Below are 18833 nucleotides of genomic sequence, written 5' to 3'. Positions count from 1 at the left end.
TGGTGCTTTCAGAAATGGACTGCATCGTACCTCATGCTCCCTTTTGCAGCCATTGAAAAATTCACAAATGCGAAGACCTTTCGGTGCACTGGATGGCACTTGCCACTGTGCACGCATCGGCAGCTAAATCGGGCTTGGTTGTCACACCCGATTCAAGGTTGTGTGGCACTTCCCTCGCTCTTGCTGGAAAGTACATTTGCACTTTCGTACCTGGTTTTCACTACCTTTAGCATTTGTTTTGCATGGATACTGGCTCTGTGTTATGGAGCAAAGCAGTATTCATTCTTTCAGCCTTCCCAATTGATTCTGGTGGACTTTTCGAATGCGCTCCTCAGAAGGGCCTTCAACGTCTTCGAGGGCCATACACGGGCTGGAGCGGGGCTTCCATTCCACACATGCCAACTTTGAACTGCTTCTCTTTGGGTGCACGTGGTAAATGCAAGCAGTTTTCTGAGGCATGGCAACCTCTCAGGGAGAGCAGCCTTGCTTCTTCAGGGCACAGATCCCGTTCTTCTCCTCACTGGTCGCGGCCTGACTCTGCAAAGCTCTGACTCTCTGGCCTGCCCTCAGTGACTGTGGATGTGCTGTTGGTGCAGAAGACTGGATTCCCTTGTGAGGCCGGATGCTGAATTGATGAGGGAGGCCCGGCCTGGATATTAGTTCAGGAGTCTGGCAGGGGCTGCTGTGTGCGCAACAGCTTTCTGCTGGGGATATCTCTTGGGGACTTCATGACGACGGGTTGTGGACAAAGGATATAAGCTGCATATGGCTGCGCTTTCAGGGGCATTAGAACCATCTTGTTACAAAAGACATGCTGCTAATAGGAGTCTTCATGTACTTTGGAGCAGGGCCCCTTCCACCCATGTACTTGGCAAGCATTGCACAACATGAGGTGCCAAGCTATGCCTTTGGTCCAAGGCTCTAGTGGGATGCCACAATACTTAAAAATTCGAGACAGCGACACATTGGGGAATGGGCGATGTGCAGTGGACACCACACCTATAGATCTGCACCTGCCACTGCACCATTCCGCTTGCAGGGTGGGAGATGGGATCTGTGCAGCCTTCTGGGAAAGGTTGCTGTGAAAGTATTTGCCCCAGTTGTGCAACTGTAGTACTCAAAAGTGAGAGTCAGAGTTTGACTTGCAATTACAGTTTCTGCTAAAGTGTAGCTTTTGACTATGGCAGCAGGGCACAAGTTGTAAATGAAATTGCACTCTGTCATGAACCGCACACCAACTTTCTCCCTACAGTAGCCTGGAGTCATTACAAGCTAACATAGCAGTCGATCCCGACCTCCTGGGACCTTGAGTGCTTCACAGCTTTGCCATTGAAAGTGTGCAGGAGCATAATTTACAACTTCTCAGTTTGATGGATCTTTACAAGTTGAATTGAAAAGTGAAAGGAAGTTAACAACCAAAATATATTCAAATCCTGTGAATCCCATCGGAACTTACAAGAAGGACCAGGAATCGGTGACTGAAGTTAAAAGATGTATTTCAAATTATGAATTCATCCAGTATATATGTATGTCAAGAATATATTCAATAGGTACAAGATTACAGCTGGCAAGCTGAAATATTGCAATAGGTTCAGTATCAGTAGCATTAAATACAAAAAAGTGACACCCGCTGCGATAAAAAATACTGAGACTTAGAAATAGGTGTTCCATAAAGAAACGCGGGTTCTCTCTCCTAAACATGAAATAGTTTTAAAGTCATCTACTCAGAGCTCTAAGTTAAAGTAGGGATGGTATGTAGAAGGGGTCTCAGGGAAATTTGCAAATGTGAGAAGGTGTCAGCATAGTGAAGACTTTAGTAGAAGCCTTCCAGAAAAAGGAATGTTTTTAGCATAAATCTTCACACTTGCAATAATGAAGGATGCAGAGAGGTCCATAACCCTCAAAATCTAAGGGAATCTGCTCTAACTCCTAACAATGTGATCATTAGTGAAAAAAAAGAAATATCAGTAACATTTGTATCTCCTCCCACTCCACCAGGAACCAATCATTTCACGTCTCGTGGTGTGCATTTGCAACATCACCTGAGTTTCCCATCCCACAGAACTTAGATAGTTACTGCAACCTTGAGCACCTCTCATTCCTGATACACAATGAATAGGAGGCTTCAGCTGCTCAATAGGTCTCCAATGTCCTTGCCAAGATTTCTCCTTTCAGGCCAAACTATTAGCAAACTAATACATATAACAATACTCCTTTCTCTAGATATGGAAAATCACGAGAACGCTACATGCTAACCAAGCAAAAAACATTTCAAAATGAGTTCTCTAGTAAGGCTAACCTTAACTAAACATTTAGGGACGTCTTACGATGGAGGTCGGAAAGCCTCCAACCTTTGGTCAGAGGCTTTCCGACCCCCATCGTTGGTTTCAATTCCAACCTGCTGATTATGTATCAGTCCGCCAACATTGTAATTAGGCCTTTAGTTGTCAAAGTGAACCCCAAAGTCATAAAATTAGCCTGAGCTCAACCCACTGGTAGCTGTGGCACAAAGCAGACAGGCCTAACTTAGGGCAATATGTAATTGTATTTAAGCAGTACCCAAACAGTAATAAAATTCAAACATCAAACAATAAAATTCCCCAATTGAATAAAAAACAACAGAGTACATTTTAATGAAAAGAATGCAACAAAAATCCAATATGGAGAACTGGAGATTTGACTTTTTAAAGAATTAAGTGAACAAGCAACACAGCACCAATGATAATCTTTGTAAGTGGTAGACCAGGACTTGGGTGCAACTTCAGGCCAACCTCAATGGAGCGGGGGTCAGCTACAACAAACTGGTTCATCCCGGTCAAATATTTTTCCTTGTGATGTAGTCTTTTTAAATGGAGGTCAAAATCTTCCTGTGGGACAAGCCTGAAGCTGTATCCAAGGAAGTTACCTCGCAGCAAGACACCTTTGCTTTGAGGTCTCGCTGAAGACTCTGGAGGTCCAATAATTTATTGAGTCCCAACTTTTTGGGGTTTCCGGAGCACCTCTTCTTGGGCACTTCTGAGGTTCCCAGGACCTTAGCGAAAATACTTAGGGACCCAGAGTTTTTCTAGAAGAGGCCCCAAGCAAGGTCCAGTCATGGTCCAGTTGGTACTGGTTAACTGGCCACTTCAGGAAAAAGGCCTCTTGCAGCTTGCTGTTTCTCTGTAGTCTCACAGGAGGTCAGCCAACTGACCATTGACGTCTCCTTCTTTGTCCTGGGTACAAGAGGAATTAGGTACAGTCCTTCAGGAATCATCTCAGGGAACAAACAACAAATCCAGTCCTTGTCTGATCATCTACAGGTCCAGGAGATGGGAGCAGAGGGCACCTAGAGATGCCACATTTATGGTTTGCACTAGCCAGTTCTTGGGGATGACTCCTGGACACTTGTAACAGATTAGGGAAAAAGATTCCGGAAGCAATCCTCCTCACTTTTGCTCCAAATCCGGTTTGCCTCACTCCAAACTATTCAACATTACACCATTCTAAAGGAAGTCCAAGATGGCACAGGCCTTCTGTGCTTGAAGGGAGCTTGTCTGCCAGTCAGGGGTGTATTTAGGGAAATGAGTTCTCCCCTCCCCTGTGCCCGCTCAAAACTAGTTCTGGAGGTAGCTTCCCTCCACTAGGTTTGTGGCCAGCCTGGTTCGTCTGGACTTTTAGAATATAGGCTTTCCCTTCTTCAGGTATCCCCTTACACTAAACTATTAATGGGCAACCTCTGCCCTTTTCAATTTAACTAAGTTCCTGGGCCCATCCTAACTGTCCTTCCGAAGCTAATAGGGATTACATGCCACACACTAAGTCCATCCTGTCACGAGGCCTAACCCATTGTTTTCTTCTGGGAGCAGTTGTCACACCTTATTAAGGCCAAGCACTGTCTAGGTGGCTGCTGCCATGCTAATGCAAATTATCCTCCAGGAGGTTCAGGCACGGAATTAATTTTCTATAAAGGTTACTTTTCTTAAATACATATTACAAATGTAATTTAACCAATTAACTGGACTTTAAATAGTTATGTAAAGAGACTTTGAAGTAATATATTACCTGTTGCCTGTCAAAAGTTACAGATTAAAGTTTATAATCTGTAGTTTTATAAGGTCCAGCTGCAGCCCAGCTGTGAAAATAGCTTTTGATGTCTAGTCTCTAGAGGAATATACCAACATTAAATTTGCACATATTCCAAATTTTAAGTGTCAAACACCCTAACTCGTGGGAGACAATGAGTACTTCTTGTTTTGATATTCAAAAGTAGGGCTTCACATCTTTTAAAAAGGATTTATTTTCACTGTTATGACAGCAGATGTTTAGGCTGCTGCAGTCAGGCTACATTTAGTAGGCTTGCATCTATATTCTACAGGCCAACCATGTGAATGGCACAATAGGTGCTTCAGTCCACAGGTGGCATTTAAATTCCAGACCTTAAGTGCATTTCTACAACATATGCTAGGGACCTATAGGCAAGTTAAATATATAAATCAGTAATATGCTTATATAACGATGTGTAAAGGGTGAGCACAGGCACTGTATCCCTGTTTTGCAAGGGTGAAGTGCCAGAGTTCTAATTTCTGGAAAAATAGGTTCTAGAAAAAGGCAAACAATTTGTGGTGATCAAGTAGAAAAGGCCAATTTGCTAAAATAGCTTGAAACATATGCATAATTTCTGCCCTCTTACTCATGGCATAGAGACATCTGGAGGCTTCTCAAATTTCTACTATGCCAGGATTCTGTACCATAATCCAGCGGCATTATGAAAGGTCTGCTGCACAAGTTCCCATTAGCACTCGTAAGAAAACATTGGACTTTTACCACATAATATTCACAACTGGTGCTGTGTGAAGACGCAACACTCTCCTTAGGTGTTGTTTTGGCTTATGTCCCCTTTAGTACTGGGACAGTGTGATGTGTATAATTAATATTTGTACGCTGTCAAACTGTGTGTTGTAACGTGCTTAAGTTCTACTTTGAAAATATTTGTAATTTGCTAATGTCCTCAACTAAAATAAAAAGAAAAAATATGAATAATGTGATTTGTAAGGACCCGGTTGTAAAGCTTGCATTGAAGTGTACCATTTACAAACAGTGTTTAAGGTTTTAACCACATGCACTATTTAAAATGTAGCAATGCTTTCATCCAAATGTGGTTTAAATTAATTTAAATTTACTTTAAACCCGTCATATCCTTCCAAGTTTTGTTAAACGTTGCAGTCCTATTATTCTTTAGAATACCACATTCCCCACTTGCCATATAGCTTGAGGAAGTTACCACAAGCCTTCCTATAGACATCTTAAAAGGCTCTTTAAGATCCCACTGTGCTTTAAATGCACAATTTGCTTACGGATCCCATGGTAAGAACTGGGGCAGGCCCTCAATGACCCTTATGACCTCTGTCCCACAAAAGCTTCTGACTATATTGCAGATGAGTATGGGGTCCTTGTGTAGTGCATCTCTTAACTCTATTGTGCAATAGTTGCAAAGAGCCACTGTAAACACTGAGGTGTAGCATTCTTGAGGCGCCCAGGGACAACATAGATTGCTATGCCATCTGTCAAACAAAGTGGAGAGACACGCCTGAACTGGTAATGCCTGCCATGCTGGGGTTTATTTCTTGGCGCGTGTGCTGAATTGTATCGATATGTCTGTAACACTACCTTAACTTTGCTTGCCTGTATGCACGAACTAAGTTCAATAAAGGTTTGAAACCTAGCGCGCAACCAAGATGGCCGCGTAGGTGCGAGGCTCCCGAGGACCTCCGCGACCTCCTGAATTAATCCTGGCGATATCCTATCCTTGTTGAGGGGACTGTGTCGGTGAACCCGAGCTGAGGCGCCACCCGTTTTTTGGGCTCGAATCGGACCCCGAACACCGGTGGGAGCGTCGATTGAAGGTTGCGGCCTTCTCCTCGCCGGCCCCCCGGATTGGAGTAGTGGGGCGATCCGGGGACGAAGTGAATAACAGCGGCGAGCGGGGCTGGGCGACTCGCGTACCCCGCACTTTCACTTTCGCTTTTGCACCCTCCTTGCCTCAGGCGGGGTCGGGCTGCGGAGCGGGGTGCGGTGGTGTTGCCTTGTCCAGGTGCCCGGCTGACCCGCCGGCGGTGGGTTGTCCCGCGGCCCGGTGGTCGCCCCCGCCCCCCCCCTGACACCCGTGATTTGGTGTGGCGGCCCGTTTGGAGATCTTGGCACGACGGTGGAAGGGCCAGCATGTCCACCAAACAAGATGGCGACCGGACGAAGATGAAGACAACCCGCCGTGGCACGGCGCACCAGGCCAATAGTATGGATCGCTATACGCTCCAGAAGGGTTCTCCGGAGACATCGCGGTCATCCCTGGTGGGCCCGACGGAGGCGCCTGCCCAACCGGTGGATCTGACCCTCCGGGACGTCATGGGCGCCATCGCAGAGATGAAGGCCTCAGTGGACCAGCGTTTCGATACCCTGGCGCAAAAAATTGACTCGGTCCTGGTGGATGTGGGCCTTGTGAGGGCAGACTTGTCAAAAACGAACGACCGAGTTGACTCCCTGGCCCACACCACAACGAGCCTCACGGCGGACGTGGTGGCCCTCCAGAAGGAGGTGCGCCGGCTTGGCCAGGCGAGCGCCCTGATGGACCGGCGACTGGAGGATTCCGAGGGTCGGGCCCGGAGGAATAATGTTCGCATTATTGGTGTGCCGGAGGGCCGAGAGGCGGAGGCGGCCGATCTCTTCGTGGAAGAATTGATCCTGACCCATCTCCAGCCCCGGGGGCTGAGTAAGCTTTTTGCGGTGGAGCGTGCCCACCGGGTCCCTGGGGGCCGCCCTAAGACCGGTGCCCCGCCGCGGCCTATTATTGCCCGGATCTTTAATTTTCGGGACAGAGACGCCGTCCTCCAGACCTCCAGGCAACAGGGACCGGTCAGGCTGGACAATATGGATGTACACTTCTACCCAGACTTTACTCCGGCGGTCCAGAAGCAGCGGCAGAGCTTTCTTGGTATTAAACGTCGCCTAAGGGACCTAAACCTCAAGTACTCAATGCTCTTTCCGGCTAAGCTGAGGGTGGAGGTGGATGGCCGTACGCACTTCTTCGACCGGCCCGAGGCGGCTGGGGACTGGTTAGATACTTTGCCTGGAGATCGGGGTGGGGGGGGCGCGGCTGGCGGGGAGGGCCCGCCGGATCAGAATTGAGGGGTGACTGTATAGGCCTTGCTCGGGATATTGTTCCTTTACCATATATTGCTTTCGTATGTTCCCCTCCCATGGAGGTCGGGTGGGGTCTGCTGGGGGCTTCCCTCCTCCTCTGGGGGACTAGTTAGTACTTAGCTATGGGGCGACAGGCACACTGCACTTTGGGGGGGCTGTCTGGGCTCATGCAGGGGTGCAGGGAGGGGGGAGTTCTGTTGGGACCGGGGGGTGGGGGGGGTGTGTTGTTTGTTAATACCGCAAGGCAAACCCGCAACTGTTTTGTTGTTTTTAAGATGCTCGGTGGGGGGCGACCGATTGTTTTGACGCATGATGGGGGGTAGGGATTTGATTGTGTTGTCATGGAATGTCAACGGCCTGGGGGATAGGATTAAGCGTGGTGTGGTCCTGCAGTATTTAAAACGTATTTCACCAGATGTTGTCTTCCTGCAGGAGACACACCTTATAGGTAACACCTTTCATGCAATGAATCGGCGGGGATATCGTTTGGCGGCCCACTCCGGCTTCACTTCGGGCTCGCGGGGGGTGGGTATTATGGTCAAGAACTCGCTCCCGTTGGAGATTGACGAGGTGCGCCATGATGAGAGGGGACGTTACACTGTTCTGGTGGGACGAATGGAGGGTAGAGTGTTTATCTTTATATCAGTGTACGTCCCGCCTGGGTTACAAGCCACTACATTTGCGGACCTGGGGCGCCTCCTTCTGGACCTTCCGGGTGGTCTATTGGTGGTTGGAGGGGACTTTAACGCGGTTGCCTCTGGGTCTATGGATCGCCATCCCCCTAGGGACCTCCCCCGGGCACAGGCGTGGCTGCCCGGCCTTTTAGACACGCTGGGCCTGGTGGATTGCTGGCGCTTAAAGCATCCCGTATTGCAACAGTACACCTTCCACTCGGGGGCCCATGGTAGCCTCTCGCGGCTTGATTACATCCTTGTCCCGGCGGCCCATGCAGGGAGGGTGGGGGAGGTGCGCCATCTGGCACGGGGTATCTCGGACCACTCCCCATTGTTGTTGCATTTCGATGTCTTCCCGAGGGGGGATGGCAGGGTGGCCCCGATCAATGCGTGGTATTTGCGCGACCCCACCATTCGTGCCGACTTGATCAAATCCTTACAGCGCTATTTCGAGGAGAATGTGGGGTCGGTCCCGTCTGCCATCTCCCTGTGGGAGGCTTTCAAGGTGGTTCTTAGAGGGGAGGCCCTCTCCTTTATCTCCAATGCCCGGCGGCGCGAGCGGGAGGAGGTGACCCGGGTTGAGGCCGAGATTGCAGAACTGGAGGGTGACCTGGGGAGCGGGGTAACAGATGCTAAGTTACATGTTTTGCACTTAAAGCAGGCGGCCTATCGGGCCCTCGTCACGGAGGCGGCCAGGGGCCTCAGTAGAGAGCAGCAGGGGCGATTGTATGATGTGGGTGACAAGGCTGGCAAATTGATTGCGTGGTTGGACAAGAGGGAAAGAGCGAGCCGTGTGGTGCCTTTGATTGAGAGCGTGGATGGTGTGTGCGTCACTGAGCCGGAAGCCATTGTCTCCTGCTTCGCGGATTATTTCCGCGAAGTCTACTCCCCGGTTTCTCCCTGCTCGGAGGAAGATTCCCATGCCTTGCTTCGGGACATCGCACTGCCATCCCTTACGGTGGAGGACAGGGATTCGCTGGATGCCCCGCCCACCTCGGACGAAATTGCCTCGGCTATTCGCTCGGTTGCATCCGGCAAGGCCATGGGCCCCAATGGTATTCCCATTGAGCTATACAAGCTACGCCCGGATGTGCTGGCGCCCCACCTGCGCGCGATGTTCCTTGCGGCCCACTCGCAGGGCTCCCTCCCGCCGGACCAGCGTCTGGCTACAATTGTGGTGATCCATAAGGAGGGGAAGCCCCGTGAGCGGGTCACATCCTATAGGCCGATTTCGCTTCTGAACGCGGAGCCCAAAATCCTCGCCAAGGTGTTGGCCAACCGGTTGGTTGGCGTGGTGGGCGATTTGGTCCACCAAGACCAATCGGGCTTTATACCACATCGCAACACGGCGCTTAATCTGCGGCGCTTACACGGGGTGCTCGCACGTGTCCCGTTTGTGCGGGAGCCGGCCATCTTGGCGTCCTTGGACGCCACCATGGCGTTTGATACGCTCGAATGGCCCTATCTTTGGGCGATGCTGGCGAGGTTTGGGTTTGGCCCGGGCTTCGTCAGCTGGGTCAAATTGCTATATTCGGGCCCGTTGGCGCAGGTGGTGGTGAATGGGCGAGTATCTGCCCCATTTGCGCTGGGGCGGGGCACGCGACAGGGTTGTCCCCTGTCGCCTCTCCTGTTCGCCCTGGCCATGGAGCCCCTGGCGGAGTGGCTGCGGTGGCACCCTTCTATCCGTGGTCTCCGCTGGACCCCCGAGCATGAGGACCGCGTGTCCCTCTATGCTGACGATATCCTTTTGTATCTCGCCTCCCCGCGCAAGTCACTGATCGTCCTGGTTGATGTTTTGCGCTCCTTCGGTCGCAACTCAGGCCTGGTCATCAACTGGGCGAAATCCTGTGTCTATGTGCTCTCCGGGGAGGCCCCGGTCCTGCCACGGGACTGTCCGATCCAGATTGCCTCCCAGGGTTTCCGGTACCTGGGTATATATATCACTCTTGACCCGGAGGCCCGCTATGAGCGGAACTTGTTGCCCCCCCTCCAGCGTCTGCGGGAGGACGTGGTGCGCTGGCGGCGTCTGCCGCTCTCGCCGCTCGGCCGAGCGGCCTTATTTAAAATGATGTCCCTGCCGCGCTTCCTCTACGCCCTCCAGAATACCATGGACTTGGTCCCGGCACGCTACTTTCGCGAGGTGGAGGGCCTCCAGCGGCGCCTGTTCTGGGACGGGAGGCCGCGTATTGCTCTTGCTAAATTGACGCTCCCGTGGTACGATGGAGGGGTCGCCCTCCCGGACATCAAACGGTATTACTGGGCCTCCCAACTAGCTGCAATTAACCATGGCCTTTACGGGCCCGCCTTGAACCCGGCATTTGAGATGGACAGGACGCTTCTGCCCGGTGGCGATTATAATCGAGCGCTCTACTCTGGCGCGCCCGACTCCCGTTTGACGGGACCGACGCGTGTCATGGTGCGTGTCTGGCACGCGGCCAATGCAGCTATGGGGTGGAAGGACCGTTTGACCCGAGCGTCTCCGCTGTATGCATCTGAGAGGTTGGGCTCCCTGTGGACGTCGAAGGGCTTCGAAAAGTGGGACACGATCGGAATCAGCACGGTGGGAGATCTCTGGACGAGGGGGGGATTCAAAACTTTTGAGACGCTGCAGGCGGAGTTTCAGCTGCAGGGCAGTGAGTACTTTCGGTACCTACAGGTCCGCCATGCGCTGGGCTCCGTCTTCCCGGATGTTGCATCCATTCCGGAGTCTTCCCCCCTGGAGGACTGAGTGCTAGATGGCCATGTCCCGGACAGCACGATCTCCCTCATATACAAAAAATTGATTAACGATAGATCGTGTCTGCTGACTAGTCTCCGCGAGGCGTGGGTTGCCGACGGGCTGGAGCTGGACGACGAGGATTGGATTTCCGCGGTGGCCTCTCCGAAAGAGGTGGCCATCCCGGCTCGCCTTCGTTTCGTCCAGCTCAAGATCCTTCACCGGGTCTATGTGACGGGGCCAAGGCTTTTACGTATGGGTTTTGCCGGTGATGGAATGTGTAAGCGTGGCTGTGGTGCGTTGGCGACTTTCATGCATATACTGTGGGAGTGCCCGAGGGTGGAGCGATTCTGGCGTGGTGTGCATGAGGTTCTACGAATGGTTACGCGTGTCGCGCTGCTGCCTGAAGCGAGGAGATGCTTGCTGAATGTCTGGGAACCAAATGACTACTCGGTCCCGCAGGCGCGGTGGGTGACGCTGGGATACATGATAGCCAAGCGTGATATTGCCCAATTGTGGGGATCCCAGAGGCCCCCTGCGGTGTCTGCCTGGAAAGAACATATGGATTGGTGTATGTTTCGTGAAAAGGTGGTGTATGTGGCGAGGGGTAAGCCTGGGGCGTGGATGAAACTCTGGGGCCCCTGGAACGCCTACCGCGGGGGTATTTGTGAGCTGCCGCTGCTGCCAGCGGCCTCGCCGGCTCCGTCTCCCTAGATGGCGCCCCTCCCTTGGCCGCGGGCGCGCGGTCCCCCAGTCCCTGATCTACTCCCGTCCCCCTCATCAGAATTTTGCTGCTGGTTTGGATCCCCCACTTATGGAGCACGTGTTGTCACTTTGGATCGAGGGTTGCCTTGCGGTTGTGGTTTGTTTATGTTGTTTTGTATTAAGAAAATGGAACTGTACTGTGGGCATGGAGCTGTGAGGCCTGCACCACTGATCACTCCTGTCTTCCTACTGTGCACCGCTGAGAAAATTTTTTGCTGTATGTATGTAATATGCTTTTGAAGCTCTAGCGGCCGGCCGTGTGGTTGTAGGCCCATACCTGTAACTTCTATAAACTGCAATAAACGGTTTCAAAAAAAAAAAAAAAAAAAAAAAATAAAAAATAAAGGTTTGAAAAAAAAACAACAAAAAACACTGAGGTGTAACACAACATGTAATACCAGTGGATGCACTTCCATTGGGAGTTCAAAGTAGGTACAGTGTGATCAACTAACAGTGTCAATGATGTTCTTTTAACTGGTTTAGTAATGTTACCACAAGAGCCTATCTGTCGTGGATGTCACAGACCCATTTCCAGTGACAGTGAGCAGCTGAAGCCAATACTAGAACACTGCATTCGAAAATTCAACAATGAAAGCGGCCAATTGAACCTTTTCAAATTGGGAGAAATACAGAAAGCCACCTCACAGGTGTGTACTTGTTTATTTTCCACCGAGTTTGTTGTGTCAGATTGAATATTGTCTGTTGATATGATCATATGGCTGTACAAAAACAGCAGCATTGTAGAGGGTTGAATGTAGCATCTGTTTGAGGTGAGGAAGGGCACAGATTATTAGGTGTTCTTCCTTTCTGAACCTGCTCCATCATCCAAAGCCTGGCGTCAACCCTAATTGCGTGGTCCACAATCTCAGCACAGTCTGCTGCTCTGGTTCAATCAGAACATATACACCAGAGACCAACACCTTATACTTAGGAACCAAGGGCAATATTGAAAAAGTCAAAGGAGAATGTTTTTTAGGATTTATTTGAAACCACCGATGATCTGAGGGAGCCAAGTCAGAGCATACCCCATAATCAATCAGAGTCGCATAAAATACATTTTTGTGATGTAAGGATGTGTATTTGAGGGCAAGAACAATATCACAAGATGACATTAGTCAAAACATGGTTCTCCTGGTATTGACACAGTGCAAGTGATAAGGCGAAGAAGGTGTACATGTACACATTGTGGTATATACACCACTCCTCTTCGTATCAAGAAATACTCAGACATTCCTGTGCTGCAAAATCAATGTCATGATTTAGCTTCCCGACACAAAAGGGGACGAGTCCCTTTAGGTATCTACACAAAGTACTTTAAAGCAAGTGCTATTTACAAAATGAATGTGATTACATGTCATGATGCTTCAAATGATGCAATTTTTGACAGCTCATCTCGTTCTATAAATGGTTAAAGGTTATCAATACAAACAAGACATTTCTCCAGATATGTAAAAGACAAGCATGAACATGTCTTGGCAGTTGAACAGTAAATATCTCTATGAATATTAACATGACTAAATAAACACTGCATACATATTGACTGGCAGTTTGTATCTTTTGCACATATTTCGACTGTCCTGTCACCTGTGATTGGTTATCGTCACCAATTCCCTAGACATTTTGTCAGACATGTCCTTGACCAATATAAACAAGTGCCAGCAGTTTGAACAGTTTATATAGATTCCCTGTAAATGTAAGCTTTGTGAAATAAACACTCCTTACATATTGCCATGCAGATTGAGTTGTTGGTGCAGATTAGGACTGCCAGCCCATGTCATTTATGATTGGTTTACAATATCAATACAAACAAGACAATAGTCATAGTAACATAAACCAATGCAACGAATACACGCTAATGTTAGAAAACCAATGTAGACTGTATACACTAATGTCTACTGAGCAAAGTGTTTCTATACACAGAGACAGACAAATGAATACCTCAGTGTATCTAGATTCCAACGGATCAATCACTCTCAGGGCGAACACATTGTGTGGGTAGATGTCATATGCAGAGGATTATTTTACGGATCAGGTTTACTCCCAATATGATGCATATCTTGTGTGATCAACATTAGTGCTAGGAACAGAAGCGATACACCAAAATGTAAGTGTTAAAATAACAAATACTTCCCGGTTTAAGTTGGTGACCTCAATCGAAAGGTTTGAATAGCCTTGAATAGTCAAATGTCCAACTATTACACACAATTGGGAAAAGCGCTTACAATTTGTCTGCAGAAAGAAATCTTGATACTCTGCTGACTGCACTCTATTTTTGATAAGTGGATATACCTGAGTGAAAAGAAACTACAAGATACAGTGATTAAAACCAGGTTAACATTCACAACACTCACAAAGTCAGAGAAGTGGTAGCATACAAATAACATAAACTCATTTAGCCCATATGAACTGCCAGTTCTTCCTCGGAATTGAGACTACAAGGCATCAGTGTATCAAATTCAATAATGAATTTCGACTCAAGAATGCACAATTTTTTCTTTCTGTTGCCCCCTTTATATCGGGTTCGATGGCAGAACTTTATCATTTGAAAACGCATTTCCCCAAAGTGTCTTGCCACTGGGTATGGAATATCATTGTGGTGTATCGCCCATATGTGTTCCAAGACCCTCTTCTGGGCCTTGTAAATAGTGCTTCCAATGTACATTTAGCCACAAGGGCATAAAAACAATACATACAGTACTCAGTGTTACAGGTCAGAACGTTTCTGACTGTGTACTCCCTAGAAGTGCTGGGGATGATGAAACTAGAGTTATTCGAACTGCTACTGCAAGCCTTGCACTGTATGCAACAAACAAACCCACCTCTCTGTTGTGAGTTGCCACTGGAAACCTGTTCAGTAACTTGATTGTGACTTAAATTTCATTTAGTGAATGACTCTTGCTGAATGTCAGTTGTGGTGATGAATGTAAAAATGTATTCAGTATTTCATCAGTCTGGAGTATGTGACAGCGTTTGTTAAATGAAGGAGAAAGGAAATGGATCTGTCTCTCAGAAAGTGTCTAACAGCCTGAACACCCAAGTCGTGCTAAATGCTCGTCTATTGGCTCCGGACATCTAAGGTCACCAATGTATACTTATCCTTCCAATGAATACCATCTACAATGGTCAAGAGGTATGGTGTCCTTGATATAGGCAAGAAGTGCCGTTGTGAAAGGTCTCAAATAATGATCGATGTATTTGGAGCAAGGAACCAATCGAGGAAACAATTGGTCTCTCGGGGGGATTGCTAGGGTTCTTGTGCAGTTTCGGTAACAGGTGCAAGATGGTAATTCTGGGGCTTTCGCAATTGAGAAAGAGGTACTTTTCCCCTTCTAGGAGGCCTCTCTCTCTCTCTAATCCTCTAGCATCTCGCCATAGCTGGCATTGGCCCTAGTGATCTCAGTTTTATTGGAGGGAGCTGTGGCGGTAGCCACTCTGTAGTTATAGTAAGGATTACCAGAGATAGGAATTCCTTGGATTTTTGCCTCTTAATAACTTTGCTCCTGTTTGACATATCTCCACTAAACTTTGCACACCTATTGCCCCCTATACATTGGGAAAGGATGTAAAGTTTCATGGCATTTGATGAAGGGGGTGCAAAGAACAAAGGGGGTCCCAAAACAGATTTGGAAACCTATGAATTTTGCATAGATTTTTGCGTTGGACATAGCGCCAAAACAGCGGCACTGATTTAAATTAAATTTCACAGGACTATAAAGTATACTATGTAGATTATCCTTTCCTACATGGTAACTATATTGCTTTAGTGGTTGGTAAGTTATAAGGCAAAATGAACCTTAGTGATATCTAAGTAGCACAATATCACTAAAAGTAGCAAGGGAACCAATAAGCCTATATATAATAAATATAATACATCTTAATCTACATAAGTAAAATCACAAAATAAAACTGTGCTTCACAAGCCAAACAAATCCATCTACCTTTTGCACTCCTGTGCTACAAAGTAGAAAGGTGACCTAGCAATGAGCTACAAAACTACTATGTGGAGGACATGATAATTGACCACTAGGAAAACAATTAATAATTACACTTGATATAATAGCAACAATGATTGACTTTCATTTCTTTTGTGTCTCATGTGTAGTACTATACAGCTAAATGTAGCAAGGAAGCCCAAAAATAAACTAGACTGCATATTTAAATTTTCAGGATTCCAACACAGACAACTAAAAGACACTTTTATGGTCACATGATTAAGTAAACCAATAAACAAATATATTACAAATACAATAGGTGCAAAGAAAGAAGTCATGTTAAATCTCATTGCCACTCCTGAGTCACAGTTCCATTGGAATTCCTTTATTTATTTTTTCATAATAACTTTCCACCTGTTTGAGAATCACCCCAAAACATTCCAAACCTACAGCATTTTCTCTATTTTGTGGTCCTATACATTTTTGTGATGAATCGTTAAGGGGTGCAAAGATAAAAGGGGGAGGGTCCCAAAAATGCGCTTTTCCACCTATACATTTTCCATAGACTATTGTATTTTACATACCATGAAAACGGCTAAACAGATTGACATGAAATTTGGCACGATTATACATTATTGTGCACAGGTGATCCTTTTTGGGTACTGCAGGTAAGTAGGGCACGTATTTTTTACGTTATAAGGCATTTAAACTTAGTGATATCTGTTACTGTGGTAATTGGCGTAATTTTGCAAAATTTACCAAGGTAAATAGTGATGACAATTCATTATCTGATTGGATAATGACTGCCTTAACAAAAGTGTAAAGAAAGCCATGTTGTTTTCAGGCTTCTTTGCCAGTGTTGTGGCTTAGGGCCTTAGATATAGATAAGTATTAGGTTTTATATTTTTTCCCTACCTGTTACCACTGTAGTAAAGTAGTAATTGGTAGGGAAAAATAATGATAAGTTTCTATATATTTTAAAAAACATGTTACAGAGTACCACAGTATTACCTAGAAAGTACTGCAGTGCTCTAAGTAAAATCTTAAAAAATTGAAAAACCACTGTTATACACTATATTTCAGAAATATAGTGCAGAACAGTGTTTTTACATTTTTTTCGAACATACTTAAGTCTATAAAGCAAAGTGTACAGAGTACCGAGGAAATACCTAAAAATACAGTGCTAACAGCAGACGTTAAAAAAAAGAAAAAAAAGAAAAAAATTCTACAAAAATATGGTACTTGCTAGGCACTAGGGCAGTACTCTGTAAAGTTATTTAAAAATATGTAAAACAAATATATAAATACATTTCCCTGCCTATTACCACTTTAGTAAATAGGTCGGGAACTACAATAAAACGTACTATTTACCTATATGTACGGATCTACCACAGAACTCAGCTAAATTGAAGTAAAAGCCATATGGCTGCCTTTTCGTTTTATAAAAACAGCCATTACCCAATTATATACTGGTTTGTCATTGCCAAATATAATGGTATACCGCAAAGTGACCACAGCATGTCTTGGCCCAAAATATAACTAAGCTTAGCTGTATTATCGTATTGAGGTACCCTTGCATTATGCATGGTGGTGCATGGGCAAGGCAATACTTAAATCAGATTTACAAAGCAACGCAAGACCACCATGCGTGGCTCTGTATTGATTGGTAAATCTGTGGAAAGCACAAGGCAACGCAATTCGTTGTTTTGCGTTCCTCTGCACACCATAATCTACATTGCTGCTAAATTTGGATGTATGATGATACATCGCCAACCGTCACATCGCAATCAATTACCACGCTGTTTTAAAATCGTTAAAGGCATTACATTGCACGCATTTACTGCGCATGCTGTTGCCACGCGATTGTAGCGGCTCTGCTGCTTTGGGGCATTACAACGCAGTTTACTTAATCGCCTGCTGTTACATTGTTTTTTTCACTGAGTTAATTCAGTTTCTGGGCCATGTTGTTTTTCATTCTGGTGTTTTATGTTTCTCTGGGCACGAGGTGCAGGAACATGAGGGAGAGGAGAAGGAACATGAATATGAGGAAGCTTAGTGGAAATATGAAAAGAACTAGAGGCAGCTCGACACAGGAGATGTACCTTTGTAAACGGGGAAATGTGTAATTCGAAATGGAATGGCAAATATGTATACCAATGCTGTGAATCAGGTGCACGATAATTTGCGTTATTTGCGGCTATGGAGAAGCAGAGCCTCTGAATGCTTTGGCAGACTCGGTCCTAAAAAATTACTTTCATTCCCTTTCCAAACTTCTTAGGTACCCACTGGCCAAAAGCAAACACATTTCAAAGCACACTTGAGAAGGCTGGGTGGTCCGGGTCATTCCCTACACTTGCTCAGTTCAACGTGGGGGACGCTGATTGATTTATTCATTATTTTTTATACTATTGCAACTGTTGTCGACCCCAGGATGTGTCTGTTGATGTGATAGGAATGGGCAGTCTACATCACGACACAGCTGTCTGCTTGTTTCACTCCATTCCCAAGACAACAGAGGGTTGTCAAGTTTAAAGGTCACACATACACACACACATAAACACACACACACACACGTTCCCCACCTGCCCCTGCGCTGGAGGGTATGTCTTTATTATGTTAAGTAAAGTAACCAGTCAGGAGGATGGCATAAGAGTGCAGGCCAACATAGATTTGAGAATGCATGGTGAGAGATGCCGCTTACAGGTATGGGGTATGGGACAGGAGAATAGTCTGCTCACTGCAGTGGTGCATCTGAAGTTCTGAAAAGCCAACTCTTCCAGCTGTCATTTGGGCCGGGCCTCTTCGGTTTCCCCTCCATGGCATTCAGTTTTTCTGGCATTACATGCGATGTTATTATCCATACAAGAATGGTATGCTTAGGGCATAACATCTTTTCTTTTCAGGTTGCAAAACTATTTAAAATGGCTTTCATCACTACACATATAGTCAGTCAGACCACCTAGAATTCAGGAGAGACTTAAAAACCTAGTTTCGTCCACATTAATGTCCAGCCACTAACCTACTTTTATCCTGTGTCACAAGACCCTTGAAAGATGCTCTGCATGTTTTAGTAAATTGCTCCTCAGCATAGTTCTATACTCTGTTGTGATATATTGGTACACCAAAGCACTGCTCCTTTTATAACAACATAACTTAACATGTGTATTTGTAAAGCCCACGTTCACCACTACGGGTATCTTGGCGCTGAATAACAGATGTTTGCCGTTACCCAACTCAACGGTACTCATTTGGACGGTCTCCACCCTTATTTCCTGCGCTGGCAGCTCTGGTCTACAGATATGTATCCATTCGCATTTATCAGGGGTGGCTGCCACCTCAATGGCCAGCTGATGACACGATTAACTGCTGGTGGCATCTTCTAACGAGTACGAGACTTTCTAGTATACCCATTGGCCATTTGGAAAATATTGCAGTGTGTCTGTCTGAGTCTCTTGACTCCCCCATTTGTATTCGTTGTCTGTAAATAGTGCTTAGATACATTAAGCATGGGGTACCAACAGTTGCCCCACCCCACACATGGAGGTAGTCCCTAAGGCTGCTGGATGTGCA

The 18833-nt window shown here is 46.7% G+C and overlaps 1 protein-coding gene across 2 annotated transcripts in view; it reads left to right on the top strand.

The window, feature by feature from the left end:
* The window catches only part of LOC146785927 (uncharacterized), a 671075-nt gene that overhangs the window by 608841 nt on the left and 43401 nt on the right, over positions 1–18833 (top strand). For both annotated transcript variants that reach the window (XM_085635325.1, XM_085635326.1), the window contains one exon: positions 11815–11978. In XM_085635325.1, the coding sequence (XP_085491451.1) occupies positions 11815–11978 (164 nt within the window). The remainder of the gene's footprint in view (positions 1–11814; positions 11979–18833) is intronic.

Source organism: Triturus cristatus, chromosome 11, assembly GCF_964204655.1.
Source record: "Triturus cristatus chromosome 11, aTriCri1.1, whole genome shotgun sequence".
NCBI classification, from domain to species: Eukaryota; Metazoa; Chordata; class Amphibia; order Caudata; family Salamandridae; genus Triturus; species Triturus cristatus.
This window is presented reverse-complemented; position numbering and strand designations above follow the sequence as displayed.